General features: G+C 33.0%; 1 protein-coding gene across 1 annotated transcript; it reads right to left on the bottom strand.

Moving 5' to 3' along the window:
- Window positions 1–353: 353 nt before the first annotated feature.
- Window positions 354–14,684, bottom strand: PRMT6 (protein arginine methyltransferase 6). Its single transcript, XM_028059576.2, has 13 exons — window positions 14,278–14,684; window positions 14,131–14,196; window positions 12,049–12,117; window positions 11,522–11,557; window positions 10,607–10,672; window positions 8,999–9,067; window positions 5,038–5,115; window positions 4,716–4,794; window positions 3,461–3,555; window positions 2,093–2,177; window positions 1,715–1,911; window positions 844–962; window positions 354–765 (listed from the first exon to the last, which is right to left on the bottom strand). The coding sequence occupies exons 1-13, from the start codon at window positions 14,521–14,523 to the stop codon at window positions 723–725; spliced, it is 1,248 nt and encodes a 415-aa protein (XP_027915377.1). The 5' UTR covers window positions 14,524–14,684; the 3' UTR covers window positions 354–722.
- Between the last annotated feature and the right edge of the window lie 915 nt (window positions 14,685–15,599).

Here is a 15,599-nt window from a genome sequence, read left to right on the forward strand (position 1 = left end):
TATACGCTCCACAATCTAGTTTCTAAAATGTTGAAACTAAATTTCAAAGCTTTAATCATAAAACTTCCTTCACTCTGCAAACGTAAGAACCTGAAACTATAGTAGTCTAAACTTCAAAGATTATTTTCCAAGAGTATAGCCTAAAATATGGACCCAATCAAACTCAAACATTTAAAGTTAAGTTTGGGGGACCAGCTTCCTACATCTCAAAATTTCAGCAACACCCTCTTTCATTTCGGAAAAAGTACTCTGGAAAGTGCAACAAATTTCCAAATGAAAGTATGGTTAAAGATTGAATTTTTTAGTCTTAGAAAAAGAATACTAGTTTCATCTTAAAATGGGTACACCAAACATGGAAACGATGCTCAAAGATGATACATTGAAGTCTATATCAAGACGTACGCGATGTACAGTTCAAAAACAGCTCTATGTTACAATAAGAATCCAAGAGATATTAAAACGCGAAAGCCCCACGATAAAGGCTTATAGTAATCCGCCTCAGTGATGTATATTACAACAAAATTGCATTTGATTGGCCTAACTCTATCGTTGACAAGTTCGTCAGTTGCTACATTCTAATCTAGCAAGCAGAGATTAGTGATTTTGAAGAACAAACACCTACCCACAGTTCTCTAGGAGAAACGGAGTCAGAAAACATATATGCAGAAAAGTCCGAGAATGTTGATGCGAAAGACAATGCTCACGTACATGAAATTAAACTATCATCTCATAACAGACTCTTTCACATGCGATCGACCACCTGAACTGCAATGCCAGGGAAAAAAGTCAGAAATCCATTAAGAAAATTACCGTATTTAGGGAAACAAAATTGTTCCGACTCACGTATATTCAAGGTGAATATTCATAAATCGAGCATTTTCTCTGCTTTGCGACAAGGTCACTAAACCTTCAATTAGTTGATCTTGTTCCAGCTCTATGGGATCATAAAAGTATATCAATGTCTGCAAAATAAATCAGCAAGATCAAGACGCAAAAATAATGTCATAAAAGAAAATGCAATTTTGGATATAATATTCCAGAAGTCAAAATAACAATAATATAAACCTAGCATAAATAAGAAAAGGGAACTGCCATGAACCAACTATTCCAAAAGCTCAAGCTTTGATTTCACAGTTCCCATACAATCCTCCAACGTATTTGGATTTAGGAAAAACATGCTTTCCAGTTTTCACAACTACCCTTGTCAATATAAGTTATATACTCTAGCAACACGCTCACTACTAATAAAACAGAGGGTGCTCAAATTTATGAGCCCCACATAAAGTTTATCTACAAAAAAATTGCTTTAGGAACAGTATTACCAACATATATATACTACTATACCCTCAATCTGATCTACAAAAGATTTTTTTCAAGGGAAGTAGGATAGGTGGCACTTAGAGGATTAAAAATCTCTAAAACTATGTTACAAGTATACTTAGCAATTTTTTTTCTTATGCCTGCACTTCAATGTAATTTTGGACCGAATGTGCTACATCGTAAGGTGATAGGATATAGTGTGACAAGCAAGTAGCTGGTATTCAACTATAGAATTACTCAAGTACTGGATACAAAGCAACCATATCATCTTGTACATTTTTAATTTTTCATTGATGCTAAGACAACCATTGACAAAAACACTTGTGTATACATTCATTGAACAATAAAACTAGAACAACATTGAAATTGGAAATTGAAGAAATAAACACTGCACCTGCTGCCAATGTGTTGGAGGGTCCTCAGGCGCAGTGGACAGGACCAGTGCTTCATTTGGATTTGTTCGCTTTTTCCTCTGACTACCATTCATCTGATGATTGTCAATAAACGAAGTTGTTGAATTGTAATTGGTTGATGCTATTGCATTCCCATTAAATTCAACATCAAACCAAAATGCAAAACCATGTAGTGGTGCTGGAGAAAACAGGAAACAAATTTCAGTTATCATCATCACACATTACACGAAATTCAGAATATTTGTCAGTAGCAAATTGGATGAAAACAGAGCACTGTGAAATTAACAAGCCTAGCAGTAAAGAAAAAATGTAGGAGGCCAATAACCAGTGAAAAGGAAGAACAAAACAAAGGAAGATACCTCGCATCATAGAATTGAACTTAAACTTGGTTGTTACAGATTCCAACTCATTGATGGTAACAGAATAACTATCGATGTACTTTACCTGTAATTGTAAATGAACGATATTTTTTCAGAAATAATACTGAATACTGAACAGGGGAAATTTTGAAATAAAGAAACAAACATGCAGTACACAAACAAATGTCACATGCAGTAAATAGAGTATTTACAACAAAGACTACGAGACATCCTGATCAAATATTGCATTTAGTGATCTTAAACATCACACAATAGTCAAATAAATGGTGTAAAATCAGTATTATTACTGCTGACCCTGAGCAAATATAATAAATCAATAGAAGTAACAAAGGCTCAAAATACTTGAGGAATTAGGACAAAATACGGGAAGATAATGACCCTTCCAGCTAGTTGTCCTTTATTGGAATGCCATCAAGAAGTACCACTGTGATCCATCACTGAAACGTGTGGCATTCTCAACTTGAGAAAGAGGAAAACATCCCTCGCCCTTTAACTTTCTTTTTTCCCCAAATGAAAAGGACAACAAAAATCTAAAAGAGAGAAAATAGATACAGTACAAAGCTCAGCATATTGACAGATAACTTCCAGAAAAGGAGAAAACACTTTATTACCAAATAACATTTGACATAAGAATGTACAGGACTTGTAGCTGAAAATTCAGAAATTTCTCTTCAAGCCTCATCACTGAATGATTTACTCAGTCCATTGGGCAATTAGAGACATTACTACATGTTGATTTCATTACTGCACATTCATTTAAGATTTCACTATCAGCCTGGCTACAATCCACTTCAACCAGTCCTTTTGGATTTCAGACTGTGATACTTAAATAAGACAAAAATCGAAAGAAACATACAAGTGGGTGGTAATGCACGTCAGATATTCCTGAGACTGAATGATGCTATACAACTTCCTGTGAATTATTTCTAGTGCCATACTCGCTTGGAATATTGTAAGAATAGGATAAATGATTTGCATTCTATTGCGTCTACAATAACTAATGCTGATTGCTGAGACGCTATTGTCTCTGATTTAATTTTTATTATAAAAAAAATAATTATTGAGACACGAATGATCAAATAAAAAGAAAAGTACAACATAATTCGAAATCTAACAAAAAAGGAGAAGGAGAAAGCTTCTCAGCATATTGTGAAATATACACTATTATCAAATACTAATAATGCTTATACAATGTATCATGAAAAAGCTTACCAAATCCTTATTCCAACCACAACTCTTGCAGAAATCATAATTATTAAATAGACAAGCATGTTATTTCAACATCTTACGGTTACAAAGAGAAGTCAAAATATATACAGCCTGCAACCACAACAATTGTGAGCTTACCACATGTGGCCATGTCAAAACATTTTCACCAGTTATTGTCTCTACTGAAGGTTCTTCAAATGCACATTGTTTAGCTAATGGTACCATGGCAGACACTGCAACAGAAAGCAGTATTTAAAATGTGATAAGATACATATCTTATTCTACTTTAATCAGTTTATGAATATAAAGAATATGATTATCTTATTCAACTACTATTTCAATCCTCTTGGGATAGTGAAGTTCTTAGCCTACAAGGGGAGACGATGGATCAAGAAACAAAAATAGGATAGTATGCATTTATAAGATTTACATATATTATAATATAACATATAATACTAATAATAATATATAACTACATTCATCTATGATGTAAATAATGATATATTATATATAAATTTACATGTAACATATTATATAAAAACTAAGGAAAGATTTTTAAGTCCATGCAATTTTCATATGTATGAATTTTGTTCTCAAAAGTATAAAAAATATGAATTTAATCCTTCTAAATTTTAAAAACATAAGATGAATTCGTAGTGAAAAGGAACTAAAATCTAGAAGCATTTTAAAGTTTAAGGACAAAAATCTTGAATAAGAAAATTTAAGGACTTCAGACCAGAAGTATAGGGGACTAAAACCACATTTTCCCCCTAAATCTTGAATAACCCATACACAAAATAAATCACATACAAAGTACATACAATAATATATATCATAAATACTATTTATATTCAACAAATTATGCCATAAATATTTCATAAAAAATTTTCCAAATAAAATTAAAACATAATATTCATATAAAATTTAAAATTAAAGTAAATAAACACAATTCAAAATATTTTATAAAAGTAATAAAATTACATATATTATAATTACAATGTACTAAAAAATCATATTAATTATTTACAACATATTATAACTTATTTGTAAATACTTATCATGTTTATATGTTTTTTGTTCTCATTTTCCTTACAAATTTTTTTATTAAATCTTATACACTATTTCTCTTTTTCCAATTAAAAAGGAAATAATGTATAAAAGTAAAAAAGTGAATAATGCATAAAAAGTTTTAAAATATATATTAAAAAACAATTTTAAAGATATTGCCAAATTACAATAACTGCAGATATACAGTACCTGGCAATATTCATTACGAAGAGTAATCACAAAGAAAAAATAAGCAAAATAGAGTTTTAGGTCTGCACAAGTACTGATTTCCAAACCTCCATAACAATCTCGTATGCCATATATTGTCAACAAGTAGATCACTCACTATTAATTCCATAAACATTGCGCCAGAAGTCAACACTGTCGTTGTATCTGTCCGTATGCGTGACAGGAGCCATGTACAACTGGAGAGAAGTACAAGTATCAGCATTTTTTATAAGACACCAAAACGTCAAATCATTATTAAAGATAAACTAAATCATGTAATCAATGAGTCCCCCAATCACATTCAGGCAATTCTAGCTTCCATGCATAAGGAATCATATATATGCATATGGTCACGCTTCTACCAGACAAAATAACCTTTTAGAAGCATTCCCGATAGCATAAGCAAAAATATTTAAAGCTAAAATTTTAAATAGAGATACCGTTGCACTTGAAGGAAGAATAAGACCTCCAGGTTTGAGCCATCGATCTCTAGCATTAATAACACTTCCAAGCATACTCTACAAGAGAAGAAAAATCTTCAAACCAATATAAATCATAAAATGCGGATTTACTGTTAGAAGCTAAGAAATTTAAGTTTATGCTGAAGCAGCCATCCTTTACCAACACCGACTAAAAAAATAAAGAGGAAAAAGAATGAAAGGAAAGCATATTCTAACTGACATTCAATGTTTTGGTTCTTCCACTCAAAAAGACAGTATATCAATAAATCACAAGCACTGTTTTTACATCTCCATAGATATTATATTACATTACCTGGAGATATTATGCATCGACCTTTTCTTTGATAAATCCAAACACTAACATGAGATCAAATGAAAACTTTGATAGTTACAAAAAACAGAGTGGACCATCTAATTTGATTGGAAAATCATTGAACCAGTCAAATTCTAGCCCATTCAAGTTAATAGGTGAACACTGAGACCCAGGCCAAAAAATAGGACAAATATTCTCCTAAAACTCTTAATTGGCTAGAGGTTAAAAAGGAAAAAGAACAAACAGGATCCAACAATTATGAAATGTCTTAGCATTCGGATTTAAGTTTGACTTAACCCTACTAAAACACCAATTTGAGACAAGGGTTTTTATATGCATGATTTGGGTTATTTCCAATAAAAATAATATTCTCCTAGCTGTACGTATCACAATCAACCAGACAAATCAGTTTAATGCTGGAAATCTCAATGAATCTCATAAAAGTAAGATCCAATCACCAAAACTATGGCATTATAAAATGTCTCAAAACAAGTTGCATATCATCAGGGCGTTAATCGATAATATGTCAACTATCACAATCAACTGATTACATGTCAACTACCCTTGCTCTCTAACATGTTTTGTGCATGAGTCTGTGTCCGTGGGTCAAATAAGCAGTAGTCATTTGGTGCTGTTGATGTATTATTGCATAGTTAAAAAACATTTACTAAATTACATAAATATAATAACAATAGGAAGCTCCAAGGAAAAACAAATTTGGATTATCTGCAATATCATACAGATTCCACAGCTTCCAAATAAAACTCAACAATAAGCTTGTGGTCTATCAAATTAGATAATTGTACATTTTTTGTTTTTCTTCAACTATACCAATCAAATGACAATATTTTTTTCTTAAGCCATTCATTGGAACATGCATAACCTAGTACAATCAAAATATTAGAAAATATTTTCACTTCAATTTATATTTTATATAATTGTACATTTTTATGTTTTTCCACAATTATACTAATCATGCGGCAGTTTCTTTTTTTCTTTAGCCACTCATAGCCGCCACTGAAACATCTTAAGAACCCATTACAATCGAATGTGAGAAAGAATTTTCGCTTCAATTTATATGACTGTAAAATTTTTGTTATGCCAATCAAGTGACAATTTCTTTTTCTTTAGCCAGTCACTGGAACATGGTATAGAACCTGTCACAACCGTGAAAGTTGCTGATGAAGTTTAGGAAGTATTATATCATCCTTGGTGTATTTTTCTTCCTTCTATATCGTTTCAGTATCTTGTTCTTACTACTAGGATTGTATATGCAAAAACAATCTCATAATCTGGTGGGACAAAAAGGGCTTTATCCCGTGTTTATTGAATTTCAAGAAAAAACAAGAACACAAAGGCTATTCCTTTCACACTCAACTATCCAGTTTGTAACCAACCAAATAACTCCTCCCTCCTCAAACAGAAACCTTATTAAAAGAAGGCTGGTGTAAACAACTTAACCAACTAACTAACTCTTCCATAAATCCTAACAGATAGGATAAAGAATGGAATAGGTTTAATTCCTATTTCTACACCCTCTCATATAATACACTTTCAACGTTCTATTGGTATCATGTAGTTCCTGAGGTCTAACATAATCATAAGGCATGATCACGGTGTGACTTGGCAAAAAATCTGGTATATTCAAGAAAAAAAGTCATTCCAGGATTTGTCGTTGCCTAAGAATCCAACCAACATCATTTACATGAGGTAGCCTTTTCTAATCTTATGAATATGGAACCATTGGAATGTATTAGGCAAGGTTGGTGGTCAAAGGATTCACTCAAACCTATGGAGTGACTACTTGGAGACATTTGTTCCATTTGCTAAATTGAGCACGATCAAAGTAATATTGTAATTAGCATCAAACCATGATTGGGATATGCAGCAGGTCAATGTAAAAAATGCATTTTCTAAATTGAGACCTCAAAGAAGGAGTAGTCACCTAATTATGGCAAATAGGTTGGTGCCAAAATAGTTTACAAGTTAAAAGAAGGCACTATACAAGTTGAAACAATCACCAAGAGCATGGTTAGGAAGATTTACCATAGTCATGGTATTGGTTACAAAGCCAAGGGGACCACACTTTACTTATCAAACATTCATCATTGAGGGCAGTAACTATATTATTAGGGTACTTATATAAAGTAACCAGAGATGACAAAGAGGAATAGAAAGTAATAAGCCAGTGCCTTGTGAAGGAATTTGAAGTCAAGACCTTAGGAAAGCTCAAATATTTTTTGGCAATTGAAGCAACCCATTCCGAGATAGGAATCTTCATATCTCAACAAAAATACATTCCTGAAATTGATAACACAACCTACAGACCAGCAAATACACCAATTGATCCAAATACAAAGTTGGGAAGTACAAAGAAGAATGTTGTTGTGGACAAGGAAAAATATCACAAACTTGATGACAAACTCATTTACTTAATCTCACACTAAGCCAAACATTGCCTTTGTTGCGAGCCTATTCAGACAGTTTATGCACAAACCAAAAGAAGCACATTTACAAGCTGACCTTAGAATTGTACAGTCTCTAAAAGGGACAAGAATAAGACGGATTTTGTGCAAACACAACAGAGTAATCCTTATGGCGTACACTGATGTTGATTATGTAGGATCAATTATGGATAGAAGGTCAACTGATGAAATATTACAACTTCCTCAGTGGAAACCTAGTGACTTGGAAGAGCAAAACAGAGAGTGTGGTAGCGAATCTAGGGCTGAAGCAAAACTTCAAGCAATGACCCAAGGAATGAATAAACTTTTACGGCTCTAATATTGGAAGATTTGATGATAAGGTGGAATAAACCTATGAGGTTATATTGTGACGATAAATCAGCCGTTACTTTACTCACAACCCAGTTTAGCCCACAACCCAGTGCAGTATGATAGAACTAAACATGCCAAGATGGATAAACATTATATCAAAGAAAAGCTAGACACTGGCTTGATTTGCCAACCATATGTATCCACTCAGTCAACTTGCAGATATACTAACCAAGGACCTGAACAGCAACAACTTTGAAAAAATTACATCCAACCTAAGAATAGATTTTAGGAAGTGTTAAACCCATGATTGTACTTTTATTCTGTATCATATACTATTGATACTAGGAGTGTATATGTAGAAACAATCCCATATTCACAAGAATTTCTACCCAAGAATAAGTTTTCACAACTTCCTAAAATTGTCGTAGGCTCCTTGTATACTACTAATCTGATGTATCTCATAAAACAACACATCACAGATACTTAAACTTCAGACAACCTATTACAATTGAATATGAGAAAACATTTTCACTTGAATTTATACAATAGTACAATTTTTTGTTTTTCCACAATTACACCAATCAAGTGACAATTTCTCCTTTTCTTCAGCCCAATCACTGGAACATGTATAGAACCTATTCCACCACTGACATTTTAAATTCAATTTTGTGTACAAAATTGTAGGGATTTCCATTTTTCTATTTTCAAAAGTAGCCATACAAAATTAGGCTTTTCCTAATTTCAATTTCATTTATGGTGTGGCTCTTCTAATCTTATGAAAAATTGATTTAGCTTTCGACATTCAAAAATACATATTTGATCAAATAGCCAGAAAAATCCTAATAAGCACCTCATATAGAAGCATATAGCCCATCCATTCCGAAATTATAACATCCACCTCTTCATCAATTTCAACATCCTGCATAAAGCATATGGTGAATTTAAAATTATACAGCTTGTTCTAAATAAAAAATATTAAGTTAGAAAAGGAAAAACCAACAAATTTCAGAGTAGAATCTGCTAAATGCCTAGATTAATATACACATTGTGTTTTGAGAAAAAGAAAAAAAAAATAAAAAAGAGGAGAAACTACAGCTATAGAACCATATAACCAATAATAGCCTTTGTTGTAGGAGAACCTACGGCCACCTAAATCCCACATTTCATTTTGTGCAGGATGGTGGAAAAAATATGAAGGAAAGAAAAGGCTATTCACAACAGATATATGTAATCACAGGATCATACTTTTGATGTGGGATGGTAATAAAAAAAAGATAAATATCTGAGCAAATCACAAAGTGGGGCTGCCAAAATATACATAGAGAAATTGGCTTGCTACTCAAAGAAAGAGTTACCGAGTAACATGCACCTATTCTCTCCTCTCTTCTCACCAGAAGCCCCCTTCTCCAGCAACTGCCTGTCTCTAGTGACTCCCTCTCTCCAGAAACCCAACTTCCTTGGTGACAAGTATTTTTCTCTTCAATTCTTTTCTCTTTCTTCTTTCTCTTTTTGTTTCCTTTTCTATTCCGTTTTTCTAAAACCACTGTTATTCTCTCCTTTTTCTTATTCAGTCTTTTGGTTTTATTATTTAAAAAAAAAAACTCATCTTGTGTTTCTAATTCAGTTTTTGTATTTATTTTCTTGTTAGTCTTTCGTGTTGCCCTTGCCTATATGTTAGTTTGTGGTTTTTAAATTTCTTAATTAGTTTCTGATTTTTTATATCAATTTTTTATTCATAATTATATATATATATATATATATATATATATATATATATATATATATATCCTTTGCATTCTTAATCAATTTCTAATTAATTTTTTTGTTCTGCTTGCCTTTTTCCCAGTTTCTGGTTTTTTAATTTCTTATTTATTTTGTTATTTTTTATCAGTCTTGTTCTGCTTCCATTAGTTTTTATTTTTAGTTGAAGTTTCAATAATTTTATTAAGTTCCATATTTTTTTATTCTCTTATTAGTATTATTAAGAATCAGTGTACTATAAGTTGACAATTTAGGTTTCATATTTATTTTATCTTGACTCTATAATCTAGGTTTGTTAAGTACTATGAGTAGTTACTATTAATTACAACTATTGTATGAATTTTGTGTTTTCTTTTCTGTTTTTCAGCTTATGTATACTTCTAATACATATATATATATATATATATATATATATATATATATATATATATATATATATATATATATATATATATATATATATATATATGCATGTGTGTGTGTGTTTGTGCACATAAAATATTATAATAGTGGTCATCCCCGTATCTCCTATCCAGGGTCAGCCGCTCCTCTCCGCTATCTAGGAATGACAACTATAGCATGCACCCATTACACACACTGAAGAGTATCGCAAACTAGGTAAAACTATGGTATAAAATATAGTGTTAATGAAAAAATAAATAAAAATAAAAAGCATATAATGGCCAAAGGAGCCTACCTCGACTCGTCCATGCAATACAACAACAACATCAGACAAGTTATTGGCTTTCACAACCTCATTTGCCTGCTCCCAACAGAAAGTAATTAATTGAAATCAAGTACTCAAGGTAAAAATGTGCTACTAACATTTAAACAACTTATTCACAATCTCAACCTTTAAATTACAGAACACATCATAAGAATTCAACTCTTTTCTCTCTACAGCCTACCAAACAAAGATGAAATTAAACAAAACTAGAGGAACTGCTGGTATTACAAAATGTTATACAAAGTAATGTAATTCTACAAGAAAAATTTGTAATGATCCTCCAAGAACAACTGTTATTACAAAAGCTTTATGGGTAAAGGAAACAGAAAAGGCTTAAAAAGGATTCTTGCAGTGTTTCAAAGACAAGTTATTAAAAAAAAAAAACTAATATATTTCATGACCTCGGGAAAAATGATGCAGAGAGAAAGGGGATCAGTTAGAATTACAGGTCGGGTTGCAATTTGGCCAGCTATAGATGAGTACTCTTCATTCTACCGTAAGTCATAATTATGGTTATCGTTGCATGGATACATATTGTAGATTACATATACAGTATCAGCTACTGATGCTAATATAGTATAAATTGAACTAAAAAATGATACAATAGCCCAAATATTGTATTCTTATCACACATCCATTGGGTTATATAGCCCTTTAGAACTCAATCTGGCATGGAAGCCAATACACAGATAGCTTCCCTTAGGTTTTGTGCTTTTTTGAAAAGGAATAGTGTGGCTAGGAAATCCATGGATGTATCTAAAAAGATCCAAAAGAAAGGCCCATTTTTGTAATAGTGCTATAGGAACAAATAGAAAATTGAGTATAGTTTCAACCTCAAGAAAACTAAATGGGGTCCAAATGAAAACTATGATCATTGACAATTACCTGCAGGGCAATGTCACTGGCATCAATTGCATACACCTGGCAACACAAACATCCACAATATCATGCATGTCAAATGCTTTAGTGATGGAAAAAATGTTTGAAACAAGCAAATTAAAAGCTTAAACAAGGGTATAAAGTTCCAAGAATATAGAAGTATATATTATTAACCCCAAAGATAAAAGTGCATAAGATCTTCCTCTGTATAAAAATATAGAACAGAAGTTGAGATACAAAAGAAAAAATGAAGAAATAGAGCGCTAAAAGCAACCTGTGCATGATGCATACAGTATCTCCAAATTATGCAATCTAAAACATGCATGCATGACCTTCACAGCAATAACACCGATCAATTTTGTGGCCGAATCTATCATGAAGTTTAAATGTTGAATTATTGCTGTGAAGGTATAAGAGTTTAATCGTTTGTATAATGGCAATTCATTAAAAACTACATTTATCACCAAAAATGTATAATGGCAATTCATTTGTATTAACTAAAATGACATGAACATTATTTTGAAAGACTATACCCGTTTTGCACCAGCCTGAGCACAAAATATAGAAAGGATTCCAGTACCACATCCGACATCAACCACAACCTGAAAGCAGATGATTAAGGAGCAGGGAGGACACGAAAAGCCATAAGAAACCTCAATCCAGAAGAACTTAGCAAAACAAGCAAATTATGAATGACAGCATGAGATACCAATGATTTGATATATAACACAAATATCATTTATGTGTTAATGTACAATAACACAATCCCCAACAAGAAGCCCTCCACATAGGTTCGGCCAGCAATGTACTGACCTACCTCAGTTGAAAAAGGTCCTCCATCTAGGCCAAGAGTCTATAGCAGTGTAGCAGAGAGGGGAGGTCCCAGCCTGCTAAAGGGACTGTTATTACAGTTGTGGCAGTGCCAGCAACCATTAAGTGTTTATTTTAAAAATACCTTGTAACAAATACATTAAAGATTTTTTGGAGGGATATTTCTGAGATTTAAATTTCCAGATTTGAAGTCCAAAGATGTAATTACATGATGACTAGAAATGTAATCTAGGAAGCTTGTATTTTCCTATTGTTCATGTTTACTTGTATCTTTTGTTTAAGACACCCATGAAAATTTATAGTTAATTATAAAAGTTATTAATTTTGAGCAAATTTTACAAATTTTGAGTTTACATGCATAGCACACAGATCATATAAACTGTAAAAAAATGGTTGTAATAACAATTAAATAGAAAATAGATGCATAATGTTTTTGCAATTATCATTACTATATCTCGTATAGAAAGTATTCCAAAATGAAAAACAGAACCTGCGTATTTGCGTATTTAATAGTTATGATAAGTAGATCTTCATTAAAAAAAAAAAAAAACTATGTACTCCATTCCATTAATAAGGCTTATAAACGGGATAATTGAATGCAAGGATAGGAACTAGCCTCCCACTCATCAAAAAGAAAAATGTTCTTTAGGATGAAAAAGGCAAGGGCAGCAGGGAATTTAAGGCATTTAAAAGAAAAAGAAGGAAGTATAGGATTGGGTCAGTTTGGGGAGTAACCATCAAACCTGATTCCGTTAGTAAAATTGAATAAAAAGATAAGCAAGGTTTGAGGGACAATTAGGAGATACGCAAGCAGACAATTAATGTTAGCTTTTGTCTCCATTTTGGTAAGTGTGAGTTTTCTATTTATTTACGTATAAAGCTTGATACAACATCATCTTATAGCATAATTTTTAAATTGCAAGTGCCGTTTCCTGACAATAGTGACAAGAGAAAACTGAAAGAGGAGTACTGGGGATTTGCAATAGACGCGATTCCACCGGCAACCTTTCAACATATACTTCGTTCTTTTATTGGAAGTGTATCAACCCTTCACAGTCCCAAACTCCTAACACGCCTTTTAAAGGCATCTCCAGAAATGAGTTTGGTCAAAGGGTCAGCACATTCCTTTCAAAGGCAGAGATATACTTCGTGACTAAATGAAATCAGGTGTAACGCATGAAACCATGATTAGTAGCAAGGGGTGCATTCCAGTTAAAAAGAATGCTACTACTCTGATTCCAGTTTCCTATCAATAGGGTTGCACGTTCTATTGGAATTAAGATTGGTAGTGCTGGACCACAGACAAAGTATCAAGGAAGTACTCCTAATACATTTTTGTTGAACTACGAAATCTCTCCCTCAATCTTTCTATAACTAATTACATAGAAGCTGAATTCCAGTTCTCACCAAAGTTTTGCATTTCTGTAAGTACCATACTAGCATTAGGGTTTCAAAAGTCCTGTCTGTACAGGGATTCGGCAATAGAAGTTCAGAGCTTTTACTTAGTAGGTTTAACTAAGGTTCAATTAGTGGAGTAGGGTTATTCGAGAATCATTCCTGGTGCGGCTGTCGTAGTCTTGAATCTTCTTGAAAACATGAGATGGTACAGACATATGCAGAGCACTATTTATTAATTCATAATGCACATTGTTGTGTGAAGAAACAGAAATGAACATTTGCAGAGTAAATAAAAAATAAAAAAAGCGAAAACATATGAATTAAATTGCAGTGACAGGAAATGGTGGTGGCGTGGAAAATAGGGAAAAGGTAAAGAGATGAATTACTTTGCCCGCAATGAAACTCTGGTGCTGCATGATTGCTTCCCTGTAAGTTTCAGTACGCACGCGATCCTGCATCGGAAAGCATGAAGTGAATAGAGAGAGAAAGAGTGTTGGTGAGAGAGGAAATGAGAGAAGAAGAGGAAGAGGAACCTTGATCATCTCCTGGTGGATACCGAGGTGAGCGTAGGAATGGAAGTAGGCCAGGTCGAAATCGGTGCAGGGAGGTCGGTGGTGGTGCGGTTGTGATTGCTCCAAAACCCTAAGAGAGTGAGAGGAAGAGGACCCACGTGACCTGCGAGCGCCGCGACGGACTCGCTCTCTGTGGATGTGGGAATGGGTGTGACCCATGCCACCCACCTGCTCATAGCCGTTACTATGATTCTCTCTCGGAAACATCTTCCCTCACTCACCCCTCTCTCCTAACAACTGCGCCTTCTCAACTCAACTTAGCTCAACTATTTATATATATAAATAAATAATTCCTTCTGTCATATAGTCTTTGTCCAAGACCTCATTCTCCTTACTTGTCTTTTCTCTACATGGACCGTTTGTTTGTGTGCTCAGGCCCTTACAATTCAGCTTAATATCCGTTGCTTCCTAACAGTTTAATTTCATGCCCATCCAAAAATAAATAAAATAAAATAAACTGATGTAAAATGCTTTGCTCTCTTATACAGGGAGGATTTTGGTATAATTTTTTAGTGAACCAAATCGAGATGTGACTTTTTTTAACAAGACTACCAAATAATTGTTCTTTATTTTAAATTAGTGTTTAATTGAGCATTCCACACTTAACACAGTTTATGTGTAAACCGTTTATAATGTAGACCAATTTTACAAAGTTTTCTAATGCACTGTATTGTCTCTTCATATGAATATCAATTAGGAATTCAAGCATTTCCTTCCACTAATAGTATTATTTTTACTTTTAAATGGAAATGGAATGGAGTAAATGTAGATAAAATGTAGTTAAGAGAAATAATCAAGATGAACGACAATGGTGAAGATGGAGATTGATTAAACTAAAAGTGTTTGAGAAACTATAAACATAAAGTGTAAAAATGTAGATGCAACAAAATAAGTTACCAAGGTAGACCGAAAATTGTGTAAACTAAATTGCAATATTGTAAATACAATTTGTCACCCCTCTTTGAACATAATCAACTCCACGTGGTGGGTGGTGGAAATATCTCAGACCGTCAAGTATATCTCAGACCAGAAGGTCGAATACACTCCAGCCCAAGAAACGTAGTATATGCAATAATCAAGAGGAATCCAGTATGTCCGAATAAGAGAAGTGACAGTATTACTAAGTGACGATAGTAAAGTGGAAGAGGAAACATCGACATTGTCTAACACAAACAAGGGGTAAGGTAACGTCGACTCTAAAGGTGGCTAGCATTCCTCTACTAAAATATAATGAATTATGGTTGTCGGTACAGATCCCTACTAGCAAATGAAAGAATAAGAGA

This window comes from Vigna unguiculata, chromosome 2 (genome assembly GCF_037176805.1).
Source record: "Vigna unguiculata cultivar grain cowpea cultivar isolate G323 ecotype 2 chromosome 2, ASM3717680v1, whole genome shotgun sequence".
Lineage (NCBI taxonomy): Eukaryota > Viridiplantae > Streptophyta > Magnoliopsida > Fabales > Fabaceae > Vigna > Vigna unguiculata.